The 26384-nt window shown below is 43.5% G+C and overlaps 1 protein-coding gene across 9 annotated transcripts in view; it reads right to left on the reverse strand.

The window, feature by feature from the left end:
* The window catches only part of CTNND1 (catenin delta 1), a 46709-nt gene that overhangs the window by 11493 nt on the left and 8832 nt on the right, over positions 1–26384 (reverse strand). For 7 of the 9 annotated variants that reach the window (XM_060606714.3, XM_060606710.3, XM_060606711.3 and 4 more), the window contains exons 2-9: positions 12438–12556; positions 10904–11194; positions 8616–8687; positions 7401–7553; positions 6203–6738; positions 2398–2861; positions 1110–1293; positions 59–176 (exon numbers count right to left, since the gene is read on the reverse strand). In XM_060606714.3, coding sequence (XP_060462697.1) covers positions 59–176; positions 1110–1293; positions 2398–2861; positions 6203–6738; positions 7401–7553; positions 8616–8687; positions 10904–11098 — 1722 coding nt within the window. In that variant the 5' untranslated portion in view covers positions 11099–11194; positions 12438–12556. Of the gene's footprint in view, positions 1–58; positions 177–1109; positions 1294–2397; positions 2862–6202; positions 6739–7400; positions 7554–8615; positions 8688–10883; positions 11195–12437; positions 12557–26384 lie in introns of those variants that run through there. The other 2 variants (XM_060606718.3, XM_060606717.3) reach the window with 2 other exon arrangements.

Raw genomic sequence — 26384 nt, forward strand, 5'->3', positions numbered from 1 at the left:
CTGCACTCCCGGTGCCTCATGGTTGCTGTGAATGGAATTCACTCAGCCGGCAACTTACCTTGCTGTCTGAATCCTTCTGCCCAATCTCAGCCTGCACAATGAAAATGAGGGCATCCACTAAACCATCACACTCCCGAAGTTTCCGGCGAGCCTCACTCCTCTCTGAGCTGACATTCCTGAGGGGAAAGGGAGAGGCTTCAAGATGACTCAAATCTAGAAATCCTCCCTTGATATCTTCAACATTTACAAGCCTCCTCTGTATCTTTTCTTTTCACTATAACAAATAGTGAGTACTTGTTATAAGCAAGGCACTGCGGTTAGAGAAAAGTTAACACAATCCCTACTTTCAGGACATTTATACTGTTAACAGTGCTTTAAGATAGAATAGATACTTCTTTCATGGAAGGACGAATGAAGAATGGGGCAGAGAACACAGGGGTATACTCCAAAGAGAGAAAGAAGATATCAAGAAAATTTTCATGAAATAAAGGCATTTTTGAGTTTAGCCTCAAAAGATAAATAAGGAGGGGCGCCTGGCTGGCTCAGCCGGTAGAGCGTGCGACTCTTGATCCTGGGGTTTTAAGTTCAAGCCCCACAATGGGTGTGGAGATTACTTAAAAAAAAAAAAAAAAAAAAAAAAATCTGTAGGAAAAAAAAGATAAAAGAGACAGGGGTGATGTGGACTGAAGGAAGAACAGTTCCTCCCCCTACCCTTCTAGTACATTTTGTACTCCTTTTGTTCACTCATTGCAGCCTTACTTGAAATACATATCATTGAGGACAGGGACACAGATACACACAAAAGCTCCAAGCTCAGGACTTGACAACTGCTTTACGTGTGGTAGATATTGAACAAACATTTACAAATTAAATGAACAAAGTCAAAGAGGCACAGAAGTGAGGATGTGCAGGGAACAAGTAAACCAGCGTAGCGAACGTATGTGGCATACAAAGGAGTAGTGACAAAGGTAGAAGACAGGCTGGAGTCAGAGTCATTCCTCCAGTCACAGGAATGGAGGCTGAGTGACAGCCTGAAGAATTTAAAAAGAAAAAAAAAAATGTTAGTCCTCAAAACTTCAATCTTCATACTCTTGAAGCCCTTACGTTACCTAAGACAGCCAGCTGTGTTGGTAAGCACTGACTCCCACTCGATATGGCGCGGTTTGCAATCTTCATTTGGTTCCCGCTCCCAACCAGAGTGTGGGATGATCACCTCATCTGTCAGGGCATGCAGTGCATGGTCCACAATCTCCATTTTGATTGAGTCATGGGATGAGAGATTCCACAGGGTTCCTGGCAGAGACAACTCATCAGATAACCTCTCCAACACCCAACACAGGATGTTTGAAGAAAGCCGAAGAGAATCCCCTACTCCATCATTTCTCAATCTTCCCCGATACTTTATAATCTGGTATAACCAGATACATTATACTGATATTCAAGCTTTTGTTTGTGACTCACGGTAAGAAATATACATTATGGCTCAACATACACATACATACATACATGTCATGAAATAAAATTTCATAAAGTAATACTTACTATAAGCAATGCTCTCTGGGCTATCTCTACCAGAGTTTCTCAACTTCAGCGCCACTGACCTTTTAGGCCAGATAATTCTTTGTTGTGGGAAGCTGACCTGTCCACTGTCAGATGTTTAGCATCTCTGGCTTTTACTCATTAGATGCCAGTAGCACTCCCCACAAGCCAAGTTGTCTGTCTCCAGACATTGCAAATGTCCCCTGATGGGCAAGATCAGTCCTAAGAACTAATAATCTACCCTATTTTTTGTTCTCTCTTTCTCTTGAAATACTGATTGGGATTCACAAAACTGTATTTAACATGCACTAATGAATCACGACCCACAACATGAAAAACAACTCTTCTAAAGCAAGGGCCACAAGCTCGATTGTCTACACACGCCAGGCAGGTATGTCAGAAGCAGATACTTAAAAGAAATTACAAGAGAGTAGAAAAACGGCAGACACCCAGCTTCAGTGTTTGGGAGACAACTTCCTACATGGCAGTAGTTGGCTAAAGGCAATAGAATACGTTCAGGATTATTGCAAACCGGAGCGCACACGTACCAATCAGCTCAGACCAACTGTCAGGGAGCAAAATAAACCCACTGTTACCAATCCTTGCACGTTTTTACCAGAAGCCAAGAATCTGGAATTTTAAGTGAAATCTTCTGAATTTTAAACATCAGCAACCAATTCTTTAAAATTTTGAAAACCCTGTGTGATCCAAACAAATCTGTGAGATGGATTTGACCCAAAGACCACCAGTTCACGACCTTGACTCAAAAATAAAAGGACTGGAAATCCTTCTAGCTCTCAACATCTCTAGGGGTAAGAGTAACCCCAACCAAGCAGTCCTCTTGTGCTTGTAACTCACCAGTAATGACTTCAGTGAGGTCCATATCACGAGCCTTTCGGAGCAATCGCACAAGGGCAGGAACACCATCACAGTTTTTTATGGCGATCTTGTTATCCTGGTCACGCCCAAAAGAGATATTCTTGAGAGCTCCACAGGCTCCAAGATGCACTTCCTTTTTGGGGTGGTCTAACAGCCCCACCAGTACTGGGATTCCCTTGAGCTTCCGAACGTCGGTCTTCACCTTGTCGTTGCGATAGCACAAGTGTTGCAGGTACGCAGCTGCATTAGACTTGACAGCATCCAGGCGGAACCCTAACATGGCTATCACCTCTGGCAGCTCTGGCTGTCTCCAGTTGGGAGGTGGTGGCCCTCCCTTGCGCAGGCTATCCAAGCTTGCTAAACTTCCCCGTTCATGCTGGGCCAGAGGAGCCCAATAGTACTGGTCCGATGGCACCTCCTCACCAATCATGTCTTCATAGCTCCTGCAGTGTTGGAAAAACCAAGAGGAAAGACGAATACATCAAGTTGTTGAGTCTGGTTTCCCGGTGAGCTCCCATTACCCCTCACCTCCAAGGCAAGAGTAACTTCAGCTCCAGTACACTAGATCTTACCTCTCCTTTGCATAAATGATGCGGTGATCAATTTTTCTTAAGGAGAGAAGGTAACAATTTTAAAGGCATCTGCATTTAGATTAAAACTACCTTTTTTTCCTATCAAGTTTACTAGCTTGGAAGAGAGTAACAAATATTCAGAGACGTTAATCACAAAAAAAGAACCAAATCCTGACTGCTTAGCACTTAAATGATACCTGACAGCTAACCTCTCTGGATAGAGACTGAAATAAACACTCAGATGACAGGGTTAAACCAAAGAAGTCAGCAAACAATGTCTGAGAACAGTTCTTACAAGCCTTTAGCTAAACAGGAAATGAGGCATTTACACACAGGAAACAGCTGCTGGGATTAGACCCTTAAACACACTTCTTATTTAAGCCTCTCCTTATCTTATTTTGGAAATTATAAGAGAGGAGGCGATAAGAGTAAAAACAGTACATGCCTTCTTGGTACATCACATGAGGACTTCGCTTTGGTATGAGCCTGAACATTAATTTTCACAGTCCACCCCAACGTCATCTCTGCTATTCAACAAATATGTTTGAGATAGGATTTCTAGCCTCTAATTTCTAAATACCTCAGATTCTGTCAAAACAGAGGCTACAGAACACCACAGCATTTGGGATACCCAGTCACCAAGAAAAGTACAAAAACAAAGCAACTGAAGGTTTAGAGAAGTCTAACCAGAATTCTTCCTATTTCAGTACTACCAGCAACCACTAGAGGGTGAATCTGTCACACTATTATTTATTCATAACCACCAGGAAGGAAGAGACCCATTATCTGTGAGCTCATCTCACTCTTTGGCTCCCATAGGAGAGAGGAGAATCTATTGTGTGGAACTCTCCAAATGAGTCTGTTGTTTGTTCCACAAAACCCCTCCCACTGTCAGCCCAACCCTCAAGGTTAGCCAGGAACCAAGGGCCTGCCTCAAAGCTGTCAACATCAGCCACTCAACAGCAACTCAGATGGACGAAGCATTTAGTAAAAATCACTATTTTTTAATATCATTGAAACAAAATGAACAGGTTATAGAGCTGAGTTTTAAAAATAAGCTACTGAACAGTATTTTAAGTAAGATTCCAGTTTAGCAGAAGAAAAAAAGAAAGTCAGGGTATGTTTACCTGCATAGGAAAAAAGAACTCGCACCAAAGTAAAGGAAACACACCAAATGTTAACCATAGGTCTTTATCAATGGATGGTGTGCCTTTCTGGGTTTTCTAGTTTTTAGTGAGCATATTTTACTTTGATTATTATTTTAATATAACCAATCACAAAAACAATTGCTATAACCAAGATGTTGGTCACTCAGTTGTATTTCCTTCTTTTACAAGCAGTGGATCATGACATTCTTTCCCTTGTTTTACAAATAACAAAGCTGTACCCAGAAAGATTAAATGACTTGCTTGAGGCTATATAGCTAGTGGCAAAGGCACAACTAGAAGTCTTCTGGTTCAGTGCTTTTTCCACTAATCATTCTGCCTTACTGTTTCCGTTTGACCTTGTATTACTCTCCTAGGCCTAGAGCAGGAAGCAGCAAATGTTCTTGCTAGTCAAGCAGGTTTCCAAGTCCAGTGCCACCCTGGAACAGACCCAAGAACCAGGCCCCAGACGCTATGTCAATTGCCACAGCAAGGGACAGCAGAGAATGACCTGGCCACCCACACCTGCCTAGGTCCAATCACTCTACTAATGAGGAAGTCAGAAAGGCAGATTTGTTAACAAGCAGAAGGGCCAACACCCTGGGCAGACTCTTTGGTGATAGCTGTTATCTACCAGTGCTCCATGTTGCACCAGCTGAGGTCTGATGCCCACCCCACTGCCCTCTCCCCCCAATGAAAGGTGAGTCACATGGGAGTTGGACTAGCTGTCCAAATGATACAATACCTAAAAGGTGAGTGACTCAGGCTTAGATAATGGGGCCTCTACCCCTGGGCCCAGACCAGTTCATTATTAACCAAAGCTACCTAATATGAGGAAAATGAGCACAAAGGCATTTGCTTTAGGTTATGATCCCATAGAGAAATTCAGCAACAGCTGCTAGGATAGCCTTACCATCAAGACATCTATACATCTTCCCCTTTACTTCTTATTTTTCCTTGCCTAGTAAACACTATGTCTCTGATTTAATCTAAAGCAGAGTTGGCAGCCTATGGGCCAAACTTGTTTTTGCACAGCCCCAGAGCTAAAAATGGGCTTCTATATTTTTAAAAGTTTGTAAAAAGAACAACAACACACAACAAAAATTATACATGGCCCGCAAAGCCTAAAATGGTTCTATCTAGTCCTTCACAGAAAAGGTTTGCCAACCCCCATTCCAAAGCATTCTCTCAAGGCAAACCATCTACCAGCCCAAACATCAATCAATCATGCCCTTTTTCAGATCACCAAAGAATCCTCCGGGATGAGTAGTAAAGTCAGAAGAGGCAGCTGCTTAGTGACCTTTCAGAATGTCACTAATGTACCACCCTCAAAGGATGCCACCCCCATTTCATTTTATAATCAAATGTAAGAACCAAAACACAGTGTCAATTTGGGCTTTTGTGAGGTCAAGGTTTGTTTTTAACTTGAGATTAAAATCACCACGGGGAGGGTTCTCCCTTCACTGTCTATTCTGGCCTAGAAAGCCTAAAACCCTCAATTCTGAATACCAAATCAGATGCTGAAGAAATTCACAAGAGCAAGGGAGTGTCCCACAGCCCCAGGCACCAAGCTCCTTTGTGATGCTGCCTATCTCTAACTGGGGGTTAGGCAGAAACAGCAGAAACTCTTGGCATAGAAGCAAAGGCCATTCTTCAGGATGTAGACCAATAACCATCACAAGTCATTTTCTATAATTAGATATATGACTTCTATAATGAAAAAGAGACAAAAAAGCAAGTCAATATTTAGTAAAATCACAGAAGGGAAGACACAAGCGTCTCTTATTCAAAAACACTTGGAGAAAGAAGAGGGGAGCCTGGGTGGCTCATCCATCTGACTCTTGATTTCAGTTCAGGTCATGAACCCAGGATTGTGGGATCAAGTCTGGCGATGGACTCTGCTGAGCGTGGAGCCTGCTTGAGATTCTCTCTCTCCCACTACCCCCTCCCCCACTTGCTCTCTAAAACAAATAAAATGAACAAAATAAATTAAAAAAAAAAAAAAAAGAAGAGCTGTCCCTTTCCACTATTTTGAAAAGACCCTTACCTTCCCCTTTTCTTCCCTACCTGAGTCGTCGGCGAGGGTCAGAGGGCGTCCCCGTCCGACGGGCAGTGCCATAATCAGACATCATGCCGTAATCCAGGTCATCATAGCCCATGCTACGTTGGTCGTCCTCTAGCCCATAAGGCTCTGGATGAAAACGATGCAGATCCACACTGCTCCCACCTACCCGAACCTGGGGCTGGGGCCCATAGACATCCTGTCTACTAGGTGCCCGATAACCTTCCATGCTGGGCCGATACCGCTCCTCAATGCGGGTCACCCGGGACAGACTGCCATAGTTGTCACTGCTACTTGGATAACCATCTTCATAGTGGCGGCTATATCCATCAGGAGGGTAGTGGAAGTTCCTGGGAAGAGTAGCAGTGCCTGCTTGCCCCACATAGGGACCAGGTCCCCCATTGCCATTCTTGCGGAAGTCACGACCCAGAGTCTGGATATAGTTGTTAGAAACTGACGAGGCATCCACAGGCAGCCCATCTGGTCCCATAGGGACTGGCTGTACTGTCCGTGTTGTCACAGTCTTCACCACTTTCTTGACCTTCAAGTAAGGAAAGAGAAAAGAGTGAACAATAGAAGCTTAAATTCTAGACTGCTCTAAGAAATGAAATAAACCCCTACTGCCAGGCCACTTTATCTAGAAATGCCTTACGCTTTACCATCTACCCTCCTCTCCATCTTAGAGGAAGTCCCCAGGCAGGACAGCTGCACTGACAGTAACTGTGCCTATAAAGGAAGCTACTATAGACCTTATAAGGTCTTTCTTTCTTCCCCATTCCATTAGATTTTCCCAGATCTCTTCTATATTCCCTGTCTGGCCAGAGACCACTTTCTTTATGCCTCCACTACATACATTCAACACCTTTCATCCACCTTAAGTTTTTTTTTTTTTAATTTTTAAATTGTTAAATTTTTTTATATGTTTATTTTTTTTTTAGAGAGAAAGAGAGCACAAGGAGGGGAGGTTCAGAGATAGAGGGAGACAGAATCCAAAGCAGGCTCCAGGCTCCGAGCTGTCAGCACAGAGCCCGACATCGGGCTTGAACTCATGAACTGTGAGATCATGACCTGAGCTAAAGTCAGGTGCCTAACTCACTGAGCCACCCCAGTGCCCCCACCCTAATTAAGTTCTTAATCCCTCCCAGTGAAGCCCACAAGAAGACCTCCTCCATCATCCCCGACCTCGTATAAGTCTTAGCTTACTGTGGTCTCTGTGCGCCGAGTAGTTCCATCATCAGAGGTCTCCACGGAGACAACAGACATGGCTCCCTCCGGGTCCTCCTCCGTGTAGGTCTCCACAATCTGCCCTGGCTCCTGCATCCTGGGAATGGTACTATACACAAGGTGACTGTGATCCTGTATGGAAAAGAGGAAAAGCAAGGAACAGCCATAAAGATCAACAGTCCAACCCAATGACAAGCAGTCTCCCTAGAGACAAAGACTTCTCATGCATCTTCCATGGGCCCCAGGATTTTCAGAGGGGTAGCTTTCCCCACGTTTTGAACTTCTACAAAAGAGCAGAAGCTATAATTTCCCAGTTCTAGTCATCTAACAAATATGAACTGAGGGGTATCTGGGTGGCTCAGTCGGTTGAGTGTCCGACTTTGGCTCAGGTCATGATCCTGTGGCTTGTGGTTCAAGCCCCGTGTCAGACTCTGTGCTGACAGCTCAGGGTCTGGAGTCTGATTCAGATTCTATGTCTCCCTCTCTCTCTGCACCTCCCCTGCTGATGCTGTCTCTCCTCTCAAAAATAAACATTCAAATATTACATATATATATATATATATATATATGTATACATATATATACATATATATGTATATACATATAAAAACATATATATATACATATATATGTATGTGTATATATATATATATATGTATATATATATATATATAAAAACTGAGTTAACTATAGCCACATCAACACCCAAGTGACAGAGACAGCAGACAGCAGATTTAACTTTCCAGTTCTGGTCGTCAAAGTGAATATGATCTGTGTTAACCGTGGCTACATCTACATATGAGTGACCCTTCAAAAAAGAAGTTCAACCAATAAAGAACTTTTAAGATGAACCAGAAAAATCCCCAAAAGAGCCATCTTCTGACTGGCTCTGTACCCTTCAGAAACTGCCTAAGGCTCAAGACCAACCAGATTTCAGGTAGAAATAGAAGCACGCCCATTCCAGAAAAGGGATGCAGTAATTGAGGGATCAAATACCAGATCAACAGCCATTAAGATTCATTCCAAAATACAATCATCTATACATTGAAGCTCCACTTTTTTATTTTCCTAATTAATGGTGGGGGGGGGGGGGGTACTTACAATGTACTTTACAAGACACCCATAAGCTCTTATAGGCTGGGGAAGGAAGAAGATACAAATGAAAAAGCTGAGACTGTGAACCAAAGAAGTTACCTGGGGTCCGTTGAGTTTCAGATCTGAAAATTTCTGTCGCTCAAGGTCAGCATCGCCCACAAACCGGCCGTTCTGAAACACAGCCCACAAGGAGATAATTCATTTTGTGGCCTTCCTTTGCTCTATCAAATACAAATTATCTTTTTTTCCAAACAGGAAAAGGGCTTTCAAAATGATATTTGTGGCCTGGAGTCCTTCTGTCAAGTACTTATAAAAGAACAACATCACCCCTTAGTTTTAGCACTTTCCTCAAAACTGGAATTGGGCCTGGTACTAGCAGACTGGGTCTTTGGAGTATAAGAAGGTAAGCTCTATGAGGGCAGATGTTTGTTGTATTTTTATTTTTCATTTTTTGGTCAGTTTTGTTCAATGATGTATTTCCAGTGCCCTGACCAATGCTTGGCACATAACAGGCACTCAAAAACTATTGACTGAGTAAATAGCAGAGACTCAGGTAAGCCCTTAAAAATATAAGGCTAGGTTGGGGAGTTTCCAAAGGCCTTCTTTTTTTAAAAAAAATTTTTTTAATGTTTATTTATTTTTGAGACAGAGAGAGACAGAGCATGAATGGGGGAGGGTCAGAGAGAGAGGGAGACACAGAATCCGAAACAGGCTCCAGGCTCTGAGGGGTCAGCACAGAGCCCGACGTGGGGCTCGAACCCACAGACCGCGAAATCGTGACCTGAGCTGAAGTCAGACGCTCAACCGACTGAGCCACCCAGGTGCCCCTCCAAAGGCCTTCTTTATTGCTCCGTCCATCTTCATGCTTTACTACCACTGGAAACTTCCATATCAGAGACACGCAAGAGATAGGAGTCTCTCTTTCCAATAGGAAGAAAATGAGTACCCCAATTCCCCTCAAGCAGACAGTTGTCTCAATATCATCTTCACCAATGTTTAGAGCCACAGAACACAAGTTGCTCTGTCTTAAGCAGCAGGAAATAATCTGACAACGTTATGTAAAAATACATTTGACTGCTCCTCTTCCAATAGAAAACTGTGAGATCCAGCCACCTTGGGAGACTCCCCCCACCCTTCTCCCATTACCTAGGGAGTGTAATGCTGCAGGGAGAGGAAGTTAAACATTATTTTCAGGAAGAAGGAAGGGTGTGGCTTCACTGCTGAACAGAAGTTAAAAATAAAAAAGGGACAGAAAGAGAAATCTTGTACTAAATCCTGGAATTCCCCACCACCTCCAAGCCTGAGCAGTCCTGCTCTCCCCTTAACATATATACCTCTCATTCCTGACCCTCAATTCTGGTTCCTATAAAAATCCTAGGAATCTTGCAAACACACTGCCTCCAAGTTCCTGATCATCCCCTAAATGGACTTCTGTCCTCTCACTCAATATGCTCCTCAGCACGAGGGACCTTCTCTGTCTTAAAAAATAAATAATCAATGAAAAAGGCAACTGGAGCATAAGCTGCAGCATAAGCACTGTTGTTAGTTCCCACAGGAGATCTCTTAAGATGGAGTCTACTGGGCAATGCCTACTCTACACACACACACACACACACACACACACACACGCACACATGCACGCACGCACGCATAACCTCAGACAGATTATATCACAGCAAAGTCAGACCAGAGAAACCAGAGGAAACACAAGATACTTCTCATTTCTAACCCCAACTCCCCCAAGTCACATCACAAAGTCAGCCAACCCAGAGACCACTGGCTCCTGTGGTTATCTGGGTTAAATAGCAGCACGATGCTCCTTCTCCAGCTCTAACCAATGATCCCTTCCCTCCAAGACATGATTTGCAAAGCCAACAAAACAAGCACGGAAGGACAATACGGAGCGGGAATACACAATTTATGGACACTGCCACACCTTCTGAGCAGACTGTTCCCTGAGGGAGACTGAACTGGAGCCGAGAATACAAGATGCCCAACTGCACCAACCACTAAGCAGACATTTACTTTCTTGAATTTTTGATACCAAGTTGGGGGAAAAAAATCAGAGAAAACAGAAGTAACTTGATTACAGCTCAAAACTACATGATGTAGAATCCCAACCCAGAAACCCCACTCCAGCAAAACAGAAGTCAGACGGATGCTTCTTGAGATAAGTCCACTCAACTCAGCAGAACAGCAATATCCCCTGTGTCTTATATCAGTATTTAACACCCCTGGATAGGTTCACCATGAAGCATGGGCACTGGACAGCCCAGCACCATGAGGAAAAGTAGTTTCCCAGGTAGGATCATAGCCTCTCTATGACCATGCCAAAGTCCTACCTGCAGGTCTGATGGAGAGTCCTACCTGCAGGTCTGATGGGTTACCTGATGCCGGCGGGTGAGGGTGCCGTTGGCCATGAGTGGGTTGGCATCTTGTGGTGAGACCCGGACGCGTTCCAGTTGCGCCGAGACGTGGCGCCGCTCCTCCTCCAGCGCCCGGGTCAGCTTCTCAAACTGGGCCTCTTGCTCCTTCACAGAGGCCAAGATGCTGGCGGTCGACTCCACCTCTGAGTCGTCCATGAAGGTAAAGGGCGGAGCCGCCGCAGAACAGGGTAAAAAGGAAGGTGTGGATCACAGAGGGAGGAGCAAGGAGGGAGAAGGCCCCCTCACTTCACACTACCGGGAGAAGGTAAGAGAGAGGAGAGAAAAGGTCACAGGTCAGAGAAGACAGATGAATCATTAATCCCAGAGCCAAAGATGCCCTCTTGTGGTTTTACTGCGATGCAGAAAGCCAGCCACCATCAAGCCTGGGAGCCCATCACCAGTGTCCGCTCAAGCAGGATCCTTTGCCCGTTACCCTTTGGTAAACACCTCACCAGAAATAATTACTGAATGGAAAGGTGCAACTAGATCCAAGTCTATACTGTTGGCACGAGAGGGAGAATACGGCTAAGGGCTGCAGTCATGACAGGAGATTAAAACTAGATTATTTTTCCCTGGGAAAATTTGCTGGCATCAACTCAATGAAAATTGTAACTCCACATTACAGACCAGCACTCGCTGTCCTGCAAGAGCAAGCCACTGTTAGAGGTAAGGGGGCAGTACAGGTCCACAGATCTTCCTCAACCTCCCCAAATCTGAACACTGAAATTGCTGCAGTGGTGGCAAAATACACTAAATGAAAATGCTAAATTAGAAGGCCAATTAAAAATGGAAATATTAAAAACTTGCTATCAAATGCAGGAAACAAAGTGAAGGCCCCCATATTTAATACATTCATGAAGGGGCCTTTCTATGTTTCAAAACTGTACTACGATACTGGAAGGCAAACCGTGTGCCTTAGCTAAAGGAGACAAGGGAGCAAAAAAACCCACAAAAATTCCATATGTGAACGTACCCGTGCAGCGACCTTTGCCTCTCTGGGGTAGTTGGAAAATGAGCATGAGGCTCAAACTCTGAAACTGTCCCTTGAAGTAGTTCATATTCTAATTTCCAGACAGTCAATTGCTGGAACTTCCTACATCCCTGTTATTCTACAGAAAGCTCTAAATAAACCAACTATATTTTTCATCTTTACTTACTCCAACTCAGGGTAATATCCAAGTATCTAGAGGGTTGGTGTGCTAGTTATACAATAAATGATAGTTATACAAAAATGAAGAGTTCCCCCTATCCTGTTACATTAACTGCAAGTTGGCCAGTAAATGGAGGGGCACTGTAGTCATACTGTTGGACTGAACAAGGTTTCTCACTTACAAATTGGCTATAGGAGATTTTATGGCCAGCTCACAATATACCATGTCAAGAGGCAGGTTTTAAAATAAACTCTCTTCCCCTCCTTCACCACCCTCTCATCAACCCCCTAAAGAAAAAAGACACTTAAAAATTTTATTCTTAAGAAACATAATTCCATACACACCTGTTAAGAGAAGGTCGTAACTGATTGGCTTAATACAGAGAACAGCCCAGTCTAGATTCAAAAAATCATGGGAGAAGCATCCCAGCCACCACAGCAAGGAGGAAGCAGGAAGGAGACAGCTGCAGAAATATTTGAAGGAAAAATGGGAATGAGAGGAAAATAATATATACACAAAATATTAAAAAATAAGAGGAACAGGGGCAGGTATTGGGAGAAGGACAATCTGGGAATAGAAGGGAGTGAGTGATGTATAAAATACGACTTGGAATTGCTTAATGTGACAAATGCCCTTTGGACTTTGCTCTGTCTTCAGGTATTTGGACGTTGGATGTAGTTTTCACTAAAACCTGGATTCTACTGTCATAGACTACTTCTGTACAAAACCAGGGGTAGGTTATAATATGGATAAAAATTCATTTACCCCCTATTCCCAGCAACCAAATTGGGGGGGAAAATGTCGTTGGAATGCCCTTCCCCCTCCTCCCCACCTTTAAGGCAGAAACCTCAAAGCCCAGTCCCAGCATGCCCACAAAGACATTGAGAAACCAATGCAACAGTCGTAGTGGGGAAGACATGTGGGGACTAGCCTAGGCTGAGCCTTTTGCTTCAGTTCCCTTTCCCACGCTCCCCAGAGCCCCACCAAACACAAATGCTTGGGCCCTTGGGCCCGTGTGCTTTAAAGTATACGCAGCATTCTGTAAGCAAGAGCACCCAGAGGAGCAGATAGACAGGTGCCCAATAAACTCCCTAATTAGTCCTCCACCACTAAGCTCCTTCCAGCGGATCCAGTACCTAAATCCAAGAATGTGGCAACCCTGTCTAAATTCCTTCTACCCTGGCTCTGCGCTCCCACAGTCACACTTATCAACTCCTGTTCTTCCTTCCGGTCCACTGCCAAGTTCTTCTATTCCCACCCTATATCCCAACAGGCCACTCAAGGGTCTTTAATGAAAAGTAACCTCATTTAAAAAAAAAAAAAAAAAAAAAAAAGCTGCTCCCTTTTCTTCTCTATTGCTTCATTTTAACCATTGCCCTTATCCATCATGTACGATGACCTATGAATCTTCCATACCAAGAGGACTCTAAGCCCAAGAGAGATTCTTCCAGTTCTAGGCTTCAACAGGGCTCAGACTGCAGTTACCACTCTGGCAGCCTCTGCCCTGTAATCTCCTTTACTAATAAAAGCCCAAACCACCACTATTATGGGGCATACAGTGAAAACACTCCCTGCTGCAGAGAAACTGTTTGTCACCCACTTTTACGTCACCCATAAACGGCCCCTTTTTACCCCTACAGCTTTAGTTTAAAAGAAGGGGTTAAGGAAGGTTGTAGGAAAACTACCCAGGGCTCTAGGCCAGGAAGCACGATCCTTCCCCACATTCATGGCTTTAAAGGCCAACCACCTGGCTCTAATTTGGAGAAGAGGACAGCACAGTTAAGCAGAAAGACAGGGTCAGATTCCTGGGCCTAACAGCATGGGGAGATTTTCTGCCTGAAAGAGAGCAGAAGCAGAGGCTGTGTGGGATAGGACTCAGAAGACTGGTCCCAGTCCTGGCTCTGCCACTAGCCAACAATGGCAGAAAGTCACTGCCGTGTTCTCATCTGTAAGATGCCAACATCACCACCCCAGTTTAACTGAGGGTTGCTAAGAGAAACAGGTGAGATAATGTACATCATACAAATGTGAGGTATTAAGTTGTTTCAGGAGTTAGTTTCTATCTCCCAATTATATTACTTAATGGTAATGCCTCAGCCCAAAACTATTCTGTGAACTAGTAGATGAGACTCACTGGATCAAGAGCATAACTGGGTTCTAAGAAGTGGATGAGCTGGTTCCCCCGCTCCAACTCTATTTACTAGGGAGGTCCCACCTAGACCAGTGTTTCTGGGACATAGGGCATAGAGTATTATAGATCTGCTATAATAAGTTCTTGACCCCTTATTTCACGCGTTTGTAGTTTATTACCAAGGAGAAAGGGAAGGTGAAAAGAACTAACAATTACTGAATGTTTTACATTTATTATCTTGGCAATACTTATAACCCTAAGGAAGTAAGTTCTACTGCAAATGAGAAAACAGGCTCTAGGTGAAGAAATTACCCAAGGTCTAGGTTAATAGCAAGTTCCGAATATCAACTCACATCTATTCCATTCTAAAGCCTGTGTTCTCTTTCTACTACATGCTGTCAAGCCCAAAAAATACAAGCCCAGTAGAAGATGGACAGTCCAGTCCTTCTTCCCCACAGTCCTTGAGCTTTCTGCCCAAACATCACAGGAAAAGGGGGAAGGGGAAGCTTCCATTTTTCCTTAAAGGCTTATTTATATGTCTGCATATAAGATATAAGTGGAAGAACAGAACCAAATGGGAGGAAAAAGCAAGCAGAAGTAGGGGGAGAGAATGAAGCTGCTGGCAAGCTATAGAACACTGCTTCACAACTCAGACTTAAGCAAAGTCTTCTCCATGCCATACACACAAAAAAATTATGGTTTAGACCAGAATCTGCAAACCATTAACCGACTTTGGCAATTAGAGTCAAGAAAGTCACGGGAGTCCAGGCCAACACCTTTCTTAATATTTTCAAATGAGTTAACACTGGATCTCACTACAAAAAGAATCAAAAATTCTCAAAGTGAGAAGGAGCAGGAGAAGGCCACACATAAAGTGAGCCCTGCTATTTCCTTAAGACTGTACTTTCCCTTAAGACTACAATTGGGGTTTTTTTGTTGTTTTTTTTTTTTAATTTTTTTTAACGTTTTATTTATTTTTGAGACAGAGAGAGACAGAGCATGAACGGGGGAGGGGCAGAGAGAGAGGGAGTCATAGCATCCGAAGTAGGCTCCAGGCTCCAAGCCATCAGCCCAGAGCCCGACGCGGGGCTCAAACCCACGGACCGCAAGATCATGACCTGAGCTGAAGTCGGACGCCCAACCGACTGAGCCACCCAGGCGCCCCATGACTACAATTGGTTTTACTTCTAACAAGCTATAGGTCCTACAGACTTGTGTCTACAGCAAAGCCTCAACAATGATACAAATTCAGTCTCTTCTGTAAGAATCCAAAACCAGAAGTTAAATTGGATCAAATACCCAGCAGGACCAAACAGACAAGGCCAACCAGGTAGCTGGGCAAAAAAATATCAGCAATAGCATGGTCCCCTGAAATGATCCATTCTACTGTAACCCAGCCAAAGAAATGTACTTTGGAATTATGATTTTTAGAAGTTAAAAATACAGACTTTAGAATCAGACTAGGTTCAAATCCCAACTCCACTGTTTCTTAGCTATAGAACTTTGGGCAAAGTACCACTTAATCTCTAACCCTCAGGTTCCTTTTCTGTAAAATGGGGAAATAAAATACATGTAAGGGTAGTTGTAAGAAGTACATAAGACAATCCACATAAAATGCCTAGAAAAATGACTTGACACACAGAAAGCTATTAATATGGTTACTAATACAAACACTGCTACAAATAGCTACCACGAAGGACTAGAGTTTGGTGGTGTTAATAGGTCTTTTGAATAAAACACACGTTTCCACATGCTCCCCTCTCTGCTTTATAGCAGACCAGTAAACTAGAGGAACTCTTCACACTCTCAAAGGGAAAAACAAAATAAAACTCCAGATTAGGGTCAAAAGACCTGGGGTTCAAGTCCTATGTCTGCCAAAAACTAGCTGTGAGAACTAGCTCGCAGGGGAAGTTATAACCCAAGCAATCTGCATTTTTATTACTTGTCAAGGCTTAACTTTAATGGGCTCATATACGTAAACCTATAGGCTGGGTGACTCTGACATCCATGCTATCCTGATAAACATATCCAATAAAGATATGACCAGAATTAGGCAAGCTAGCCCTTATGGAAAGAGGAAAAAGTATGTACTAAGCCCCACAAAATAGTCTTTGGGGTTCTTAGGAAAGAAATTTTCTGTAGCCAATCCCAAAGCCAGTTCTCCTTCCTTCCTTTTTATTCATCATGAAATTAAAACCAATGTCACAAAGTTCTGCCTTCCTTCCAAAAGCAAGAATAAGCAAAACTCCTCTTCTAGGTCATCCTAGGAATTTCAAATGGTGGTTCTAAAAAGCACACTGAGGGGCGCCTGGGTGGCTCAGACGGTTGAATGTCTGACTTCAGCTGGGGTCATGATCTCGTGGTTCATGGGTTCGAGCCCCATGTAGGGCTCTGTGCTGACAGCTCAGAGCCTGAAGCCTGCTTTGGATTCTGTGTCTCCCTCTATCTCTGCCCCTCCCCCACTCATGCTCTATCTTTCTCTCTCTCTCAAAAATAAATAAAAACATTACAAAAAATTTTTTTAAAGCACACTGAGCCTCATACTGAAGAATACCAATCAATAGAACATAGCACCTGTAACGCCACAGAGCTGTACTACATAACACTCAAGCCAACAAAAGTAGGTCTTCTAGACCCCTAAAAGGCATTTGTTTGCCTTAAATAGCACTTGCTCCAAAATTCAAAGCAATTACTCCTGTTCAAACATACACACAGAAGGTTGCCATTTTATTTTTAAATTAAAGGAATATATTTTGTCAGTAGTTTTCCTCTGGCTTCTTCTCACAAAGAGCGCTTGTACCAGAGTCCAAGATCTAAGTACCCCACCCACCACCTGATGTTCCACCATCCCAAACTCAGTGAGAACAATTCCAGTATACCTCCTTTTGTTGGGAAGACTCACTCCCACCCTAAGCCAAGTCCCTGGACATGATTTGCATTAAGACCTAAAGAAGACCCCGCTCACTTCACGATCTCAACTGACCACTTCTCAGAGTTACAAATCCAATATTCCGGAAATGGCCTTGTCTCAGGTGTTAGCGATTTCTGAGCCTCCCCATGGATCTGCCTGATGTGGGGCCCAGCTTCTCCACTTAAGAGCACCCAAAAGGCAGACTGGGAACTTTCACTTTCCCAGAGAAAGCCTGGGTCTCACTGTGTCCACCATGAATCTCTCTGATATAAGGGAGTCTCTGACAAATCACTGTCCTCTTAGAAACGAGTGATACTTCTGATTGGAGTTCAGAAAAGAAGGAAAATAAATACACAGTAGTTTGAAGTTGTTTTTTCTTTAAATACTCTTTGTTAAAAGAGGTTGAGCTGGCAATCTCTACAGGTCAACAGGACACGTTAAACTCACTTCAGTCTTATAATCCTGACCCAAAGTTACTCATCAGGTTTTAGCTTTTACTGTGACTTTAAAAGAAAAAAAAAAAATATATCGCCTCCATCATCTTGACCCTAAATTCGGAAACCAGATGGAATATTCTCCTTGTTCTTTTCCCCTACCAAGTATTCTGGGAACCCCCCAAACCATAACATACTAAATGGATGAATGCTAGACTGGCTTTGAAAAAAAGGAAGGGTGTGGCTCTCAGTTAGTGAGGGGCCCAGGACTGAAAGGCTATGGAAAGAGACAAAACCTGCTTCTCTCTGGGGCACGTATGACACACACACAGGACTGGTCTAACAAGTCCTTCTGATCTCTCAGGCCAGGCCGCCTCTTTCTCCTCCCCCATTACCCACGTGCCTCTCCAAGGCCCTCCACTGGGCCAGCCAACGCTGAATTTTCTCTCAATCCTGAAGGTCTGAGACACGGGAGTTACTTACCTGGATCCCTGATGCAACCCTGCCAAAGGAGCCTCACCTAGCCTTATAAGGAGAAAGCAGAGCTTTAGGGAGAGGCCGATAAGGAAACAAAGATAAGAGGGAGGGGCAAAAAACCAGAAGGAGGTGTCAGACTGAAGGGGAGAGGCCAAATGCCTTTCTCCTTCCTACAGGAGAAGGGAGAAAAAAAGAGGGAGGTCAAGTACACACAATGGGAAATGAGAAAAAGTCTAATCAAAATGGAAAGGTATTGTGTAACTCCTGTGTCATAAAACAGAAATCCTAAAATTAACAAGGACACCTTCTACCCTTCCCTAGCCTAGGCTAGGGGAGAAAAAAAAAATGGGAAAAAAGCTTAACCTTAGGGTTTTCTAGAGGTCACCCAACTGTCTGAGCTCACATTCCTTTTTTAAGGAGGCACCTTCTCACCAAACCCCCTCACTTTCTATCTATGGTATTCTCACCATTTCTTTGCCTGTCCTCTGATGGGGCTTGGACAAGCTGAAAGCATGCAATTGAGTCACGTTTGCAGTCCCGCTTCCTCAAAGCACTGAAAAGAGCTAAGACACCCCTTCCCCCAGGTTTAGAATATATCTCCCTTTTGAGACAAGCAACAGAGTCTATGAGGAAATGAGAGGAAGTGTGAAGGTCCTGTTTCATCTATAGGACAGACAGCTGAAGGAAAGGTTTTTCCCTACTTTAAAGAAGAAAATCTGACCTTACAGGGGAAGAAAAGTTATGAATTAATTACTGATGTCCCCCATAAGTTATCACAATAATCTTCTCAATGGCCTCTGGGGTGACACTGGACCCTTTTTATAAATGAGTAAACTCTACATCAGAAGAACTCAGTATCTTGCCCAAGGTCATAGAGCCAGTGAGTGGTGGAAACTCATCTGTTCTGCTCCAAGTTCGTGTTCCTTCTTCCCAATGGAGTAAAAGAAGTCTGAACTTCCAAAGGGTCTTGCGGTTAAAAGTCATTCTAATTCCAACAGAGAAGCTGACCAAAAGTAATGGCGTGGGGAGGATGGCATGGAAGCAGATAGACTTTTGGGTCTTACCTTCACTTTAATGAGTAAGACGTACTTGATTCTGAGGAAGAATAGCGTACAGTCTACTTCAGATTTATATCCCATTTTATAAAGGAACGAGAACTCAGAAGGGAAAATGCTAGGGGCAAAAAGTAATACAACTTTTTACATAATCACCTACTTTTCCTCTGCAGAGCCTGCTCTAGAAATCTGGCTACATGCCACATTCTCAAATCATCCAGATCTCAAGAAAGAAAACCTAATCACAAATATCCCTACTCTCATTTTTAATGTGGCATCTCACTAAACCAAAAGCAGAGATCAGAGTGGGGTGGGAAACAGAAGAAACTAGAATCGGGGAAGATTGTGCTGGCCAGCATCAGAACAGAGGGGAAGGATTGTTCTAGCGGTATGTTAGCAATCTGCCTCTGGGGCAGCTGTCCTCCTGAGCAATCAAAGGCCGATTTGTATGTGTGCTCAGGGACTAGCCAGCTTGGCAAGAAGTTGAGGACTCAGCCACCCAATCCACAAAGTGAGAAGAGATGCCTGTTTCACAGCTGGAATGGAGGGCAGGGAAAACACAAAACAAGGGGGAAAGGCGGGAGGAGGAGAACAGAGAGTGCTACAGGTGCTATTTCAGTCTAGACAGAGGGGGGGAACATATCCTAGGAAACTACCAACCATTCCTTAGTTATGTGCCAACAGTGAATTGCCAGTACCTCTCAATAGTGAAATCAAAGAATGGGTGGGTTTCTCTGGCTCTGTATGTAGTAGGGTGCCAACTGGAGAGATGAAACCTAAAGTGTTGGGCCCCAGCAACACCCACTTCTCTCTGTCCCTTTCAGACCAAAGTACCTGCAACATACAGAGTGAATAAACATCATATAAACAAACATCTCTTTCTAGAATTCCTTTCTTAATTAAATCCTAGAAATCTATAAATAACAGTAACACACATAAAACTCAGTGAGATTCCCCAATGCTAGGACGTGGAGGCCATTTACAGAATTCGAGTGCTGAGAAGGCCACGGTCCGAATTCACACTCCCTCATCCCTCAGAGTAGCTTAGATGCCCTGAGACCCATTAGACACACAAAGGCTGCTCTCTTCTCAGTAGAGCCCTGGAGCAGAGCTGCTCTCCAGGGACAAAGAGATTTCACAGGAGAACCACAAAGGCATCGCCCCTCTCCGCTCCCCACTCCCAGCTTTCTCACTTCCTGTCACAGTAGCACCAGACCACAGTCTCCCAGAAACAAACAAATACAAAGTGCTGGATTCTGGGCTGCAGGCCAACCGCATTCCAGGGCATCCTGTCTACCAATCACCAGTCAGAGCTCCCACTTTGCCCTGCTCAGTTCCTTATCATGTTCGGGAAAACAACCCTCCTCCCTGCCTCAAGCCAACACTACATAGGACAAAGCTCAGGCCTTTGAGAATCCGCAGAAAGATACTGTGCATGGATCTAAGGGTTTGAAAGGGGTGAGGGGATTCTTAAGATTCCTACTTGGCAAGGCTTCTTCACTTTGGAGGCACTGCATTGGGGATGTTAGAGCTACTGCTGCTGTTATATTCAGTTCAGCTACATGTGATACATCCCAAAGAGAACTTCACTATGGCAATCGGATTGCTGCTCTGGATTCAGTCAATAGAACATTCCCACCTGGAGAACTACTTTAAAACACATCTTCTGTCACCTTCTCTATCACCCATTTTTCAAAGTCTTTCAAGCCCTTTTCCCCACAAGCATAAAGTTGATTCCTAGAGGCCTCACAGAGAACAAACAAAGGCAGCAGACTCCACCCTACAAAGGGGCAGGATAAGCACCAGCAGGTGCTGGGAGCAAAGTTCTCCGCTTCCCCAGGGAATGAGATGTAGCCAAGTATTGCACAGTAGTTCTGGTGGCAAAGCGGTCAAGACCGCAACCTTTTCCTGTTCACTGCTCCCCCGGAGTGGGTCAGAGCCTGTAGATTTGGAACCTCTTCAGAAAAAGAAAAAAAAAAAAAAAAAAAAAAAGCCTCCCTTTCTAATAAGGGTCCTCAGCTAATTCCAAGAATGGGATAAATGATACATTCTTCTATTATCTTGTACAAACCCCATGGAGGTTAGCCCAAAACCCCAGAAGCAAAGATGCAGATAGAAGTCAAGCTAATCTATTAGCCAGAGAGTCTTGAAATCCAAAGTAACACCCTTTGCCCACAGGGCTCAATTCCCTTTGAATAAAGCACAGCACAGGCTTAGCCCAGAGTCCTTCAACCAGGTGACATTCCAGTCAATGAACTAGTAATATGTTATCATTTCTCAGCTTTTCTCCTCCTTTGCTTTCCTACAAACTCCTTTATCCTTCTTCTTGGATCTGCTAGAAGTACTCTGGGCTGAACCCTGATTTTGATTAGTATATGATACAAAAGGAGCCTAAGTCTGAAACAACACAACTTAGAAGGAAGTAGCCAATATCTGAATCTGACATAACCAGGTGGGGAGGAATATACACAAGAGTCAGCCATTCTAGAGCTGGGTAGCAAAGTGGGCACTTAACACTGTGTTTTAGAACAGAACTTCAACAGTAGAGCCTACTCACTGCAAACTCTATTCTATCACTGAAGCATACACACAAAAAAAGTTTAAGATCTCTCACCTAGCACTGAATCAGACGAACTCCCTTTTTCTCTCAAGAATAACTGAAAAAGTAGTAACAACTGTTAATGTATTCTTGTCCTATTCTCCCTCATCACAGCCCAGGCCAAATACATCACTCAGTTAAGCAATATCGTGTGAGGTAGTTATACAAAAAAGAGATAAAAAAATAATCTAGTGGGGGAGTTTTCTGGGATACCTATAAAAAAACAAAAAAAACAAAAAAAAAACAGGGTTGTCAAAGACTCATCCCAGACAGAGAACTGGATACACCCATTATCAGTACTCCTGCTAATGCTCCAAAAGGATGCTAGGCAGGTTGTCTGCCTCAAATTGAGCAGGTGAAACAGAAAAGCTGTGCTGACTCAGAAATACAGTCACCCCAGGGTGTGAGGGAGGGAAGGAGACCAATATAGCCAACCGATTACAATTCATCATGACTTCACCAAAGGTCCTGGTTCTAATTGTATCTCTGGCTGTTTGCAGACATATTTCAAAAACCCAACCAATGGAATAATGAATGGGTAAGAAGAAAGTCAATGGAGGGGCCCAAGACTTAGCTGAATACTCAATGGTTAGAAAAGCATGAATCTGTTTTGCTATCTAACTTCCCACATACCCCTTTCCAAATCAGGCCCAAAGCTGAAAGAATTAGAGGGAGGGGAGGCAGAGAAAAGAATGTGACTGAGAAAGGTTTAGTTACATTCCAACTAGCCAACATCCCACATGGTATTAAGAGTGCCTGACAATCCAATCCCACTACATGGGAGTTGCTGGGGCTCTGCTAACATACATCCAATTCCTCCACCCCTCCCACCCCCAAACACTCTGAAAAGAAGCGTAATTGAGATAGCTTGATGAAGGCACCAGCTGTTTCCACCACTCTCCCTCCCCCCAACCCCAGAGACCACAGTTCAAACTCACATCAAACACTTAATACAATTGACTAGCCAGTAGGAAGGAGAAGCCTGGACTAAAATAGCAGGAAGAGTGCCAACTGGCCCCACTTAGAAGGAATGTTTTCTTGGCTCAATTTAAAAATAAGAAACCTTTGTCACCCACTCCCTTCTGCCCAATTATGTTCTCCTTTCTGGAACCTACTCCTCAGTGTCAAATGGATTTCAGTTTCTTCCCTACAACTCCTTGATCTATTTTCAAATGTCAGGGAATACAGGGGAGGTAGAAGGTTGAATGTAAAGTAATGCCTGGGAGATTGGGAGGCTTCCTGGACTGCAACCGCCAAACCCAGCTCAGGCCTCTCACACAAGGGCAAGGAGACAAGAGCCCACACTGCACCCGTCTCCACATTTCAAATTCGGAAAGAAGGGAATGAACATTAGGTTTCCACAACTGAACAATGATTTCCCGAGGCATGGGTAGCCGGTCAAGACTATTAACGTGATCAGCCCCTCCCCCACCCATATTTGAAGTTGGCCTGAGTTAGCCAAGGAGGAAGGGAAGGAAGCCAGCACTTCCTTTTCAGACAGGAAGTAACAATGGCCCTTCCTGTGGAGATTTAAACAAATTGTCCAGCTGAGTTTCAACGAGAACATCCTCTCCTGAATTTGTTCCACAATTTCAAAATGGAGAGGGGAAAATGGAGATATGGTCCAAAAGTTTCCCTTCCCTCACAACAGGCAAGTCTTCCATACCATGCTGAGTGCTGGCATAACCCCCAAATCAGGCGGTGGCATCTGTAATTACAAAACAATACAGGATAGATACAGAGGTAGAAAACTTCAAATTAGCCACCTTCTCACCAAGTCCACTACCACAAACTATTCTTGTCTACTTCTCATTCTAATTAAATAACCACCCATGTGAGAAATCACATAGATATGCAGCTTAACTCAAAACGTTCAGGTTTTATGGTCCTCAAACCTGAGTGATCAGAATCACCTGGGAAGCTTTTTTTAGAAAAATACAATCTTGGGGGGGGGGGGGGCTGGAGGTTAGTACCTGTGTGGCTTGGTCAGTTAAGTGTTGGGACTTCAGCTCAGGTCTCACAGTTCATGAGTTCAAGCCCCACGTAGGGCTCCCTGCTGTCAGCACGGAGCACACTTTGGATCCTCTGTTCCCCTCTCTCTGCCCCTCCCCTGCTCATACTATCTCTCTCGAAAAGAAATAAACATTTAAAAAAGTTATTTTAAATATAATTTCTGGGGCACGTAGCTGGCTCAGTGAGAGGAGCGTGCGACTTGAACTCAGGGTTAGGAGTTCGAGCCCCATGTAGGGTGTAGAGATTACTTAAATGAATAAACTTAAAAAAAAAATTGGAGTGCCTGGGTGACTTAGTCGGTTAAGGGTCTGACTTCGATGCATCGGGCTCTGTGCTGACAGCTCGGAGCCTGTAGCTGCTTTGGATTCTGTGTCTCCCTCTCTGTCCCTCCCCTGCTCGTGCTCTGTCTCTCTCTCTCTCTCTAAAATAAATAATAAACATTTTTAAAAATGAAAAGTTTTTAAATTCAAAATACAAAAAAAATATTATCGCCCAAATCTACCTCCTCACCCCTTATACTTCAATTTCTAGAGAGAATGCCTAGGAACTTATGCTTTTAAAAAGCTCTCAAAGTGATTGATAGCTGCTGGGACCACTGTACTAGCCTATCACTGACAACCCTCTGGCCACCACACTCCTCCAGCAGAAAGGGCACTGGTTATTAAATATAGGATTTGGGCCTGCTCTGCTGCTCACCAGACAGCTCAGATCATTATTCCAAGCCAGATTAGTGACTCTTTGAAAGCCTGGGTTTAAATATAAGAATGACTAGAATGACACCGTCCTAAATCCTATATTCTAGACTCAGAACCTAGAAAGAATTATCTCATTTTTTAGAATCCTGAGCTCCTACATTGGAGGATATCCCTGTTTACATTGTAGACTGGACAACCCTGATTATTTTTAAAACAACTTAGTTTAGAGGCGCCTGGGTGGCTCAGTCAGTTGCGCTTCTGACTCTTGACTTCAGCTCAGGTCAGGATCTCACTGTTAGTGAGATGGAGTACACATTGGGCTCAGCACTGACAGCATGGAGCCTGCTTGGGATTCTCTCTCCGCCCCCTTCTCTCTCACTCAAAATAAATAAATGAACTTTTAAAAACTGATTTGGTTTAATTTTCCTCCAAGAAACAAAGAACTGTGCCAACATTTTCAAAGATTGGTTCCATATATCCCAAAAGAAGTCTAAAGTCGCATATCTAGCATTCGTGACCCCAGATAATTCTAGCCCAGTTGACAATAGAACAGAAATAATCAGAAACTCTGGATTCAAATGTTATCTATGACATTTATTCAAGCAAGTGACTTTAACTTCTGGTTTGAGTAAGAGCAAATGAGTAGCAAAATGTTTTTAGAAGAACCATAAAGAGAAATATTTCCACAGGAAGCATGTGTCACTAAAGATTTAGGAAAAAAGAATGCCACTAAAAAGCATACTTTCAAGACAACTACAAACATCTTTGAATGCTGAAGTAATACATATCAAGCAGTTATTTAAAGCGACTTCAAAATTTGGGGGATCTGTGATTGCCTAGAGTATTTCCTATGCAAAAGGATACAGTTACTTGACCAGAGAAGGGGATGGAAGGGAAATAAATGTTTCCTGATTGAGGTCATCTCCCAAGGATGATATTAAGTAACAGGATGACAACTAGGTATAATTAAAAAGAAGGACAGAGGGTAACCAGGTCAAGTTGCAGAGCTAAACTCCAAACTGAGAGAGAGGGAGACAGAGATTCTTTCACTGAAGGACAGACTAGCTAAACAAGATTATCGTGAGAGGGAAAGTTAGAATGGTGATTCAAGACACAAGTACTCTTGGTAATCAAATATCCTTTTACTTTCCCATGTGTGGTTGCCACAGAACATCGATCACTAAATAGTTGGTGCTTATTCCTCAATCCCACCAAAGTCAACCAGGCCAACCAGCTCAGTATATGCTTTAATAACCCTTAATGCTTAAACATACATATGGAAAAAGGGAAAACAGTTATCAGGGATGAATATCTCCTCCCATGAGCAAAACAGAAATATGAAAATGGTGACCTACAACAAGATCCCTGAAGCCATTAAATCCCTTTGGGGAAGCAGGGGCTTTTTGATCAAATGAACAAACAGAAAAGCAACAGATAAGTGGGGCAGGCATATTTGGTCATAAACCAAAGCACAAATGTACTCAAAAAGAAACTGTACCAGATGTGAGGCTGTCACTTCTCCTGTTCATAGAAAATCGACTATGTAGATAAGAAGGTGGAGAAATACATCTCTAGGGAGGAAATTTTTGTCTCACTTCCCAAACGCATACAAGCTTATTCTAAGTAGCTGCCCTACTATTATATTCTCCAAGACAAGGGTCATCAATCTATGCAAAATCTGCTACTCTGCAAATTATGTGCTGACTATACTCACATGGAACTTCTGCAATGGGACAAAGATAGAAGTTGGGTCAGGTATTGCCTCAACTCTTTACAAAGAACACACAAAAAATTGTTACCATTTGTTGTCCCTGTGGTCTGAAGAAGACTTTTTTTGTATTGTACAGTGCACGACAAGGTCCTAAATTAAATTGTCCCCTCTTCCCCACAACACATACCCATTGAAACTCTCTGAACAGATCTACTATTCCTCTCATCTTTCTTGCTCACTGGTAACAACCAACCTCAGGACCTTT

This window comes from Panthera onca, chromosome D1 (assembly GCF_046562875.1).
Source record: "Panthera onca isolate mPanOnc1 chromosome D1, mPanOnc1 haplotype 2, whole genome shotgun sequence".
NCBI lineage: Eukaryota > Metazoa > Chordata > Mammalia > Carnivora > Felidae > Panthera > Panthera onca.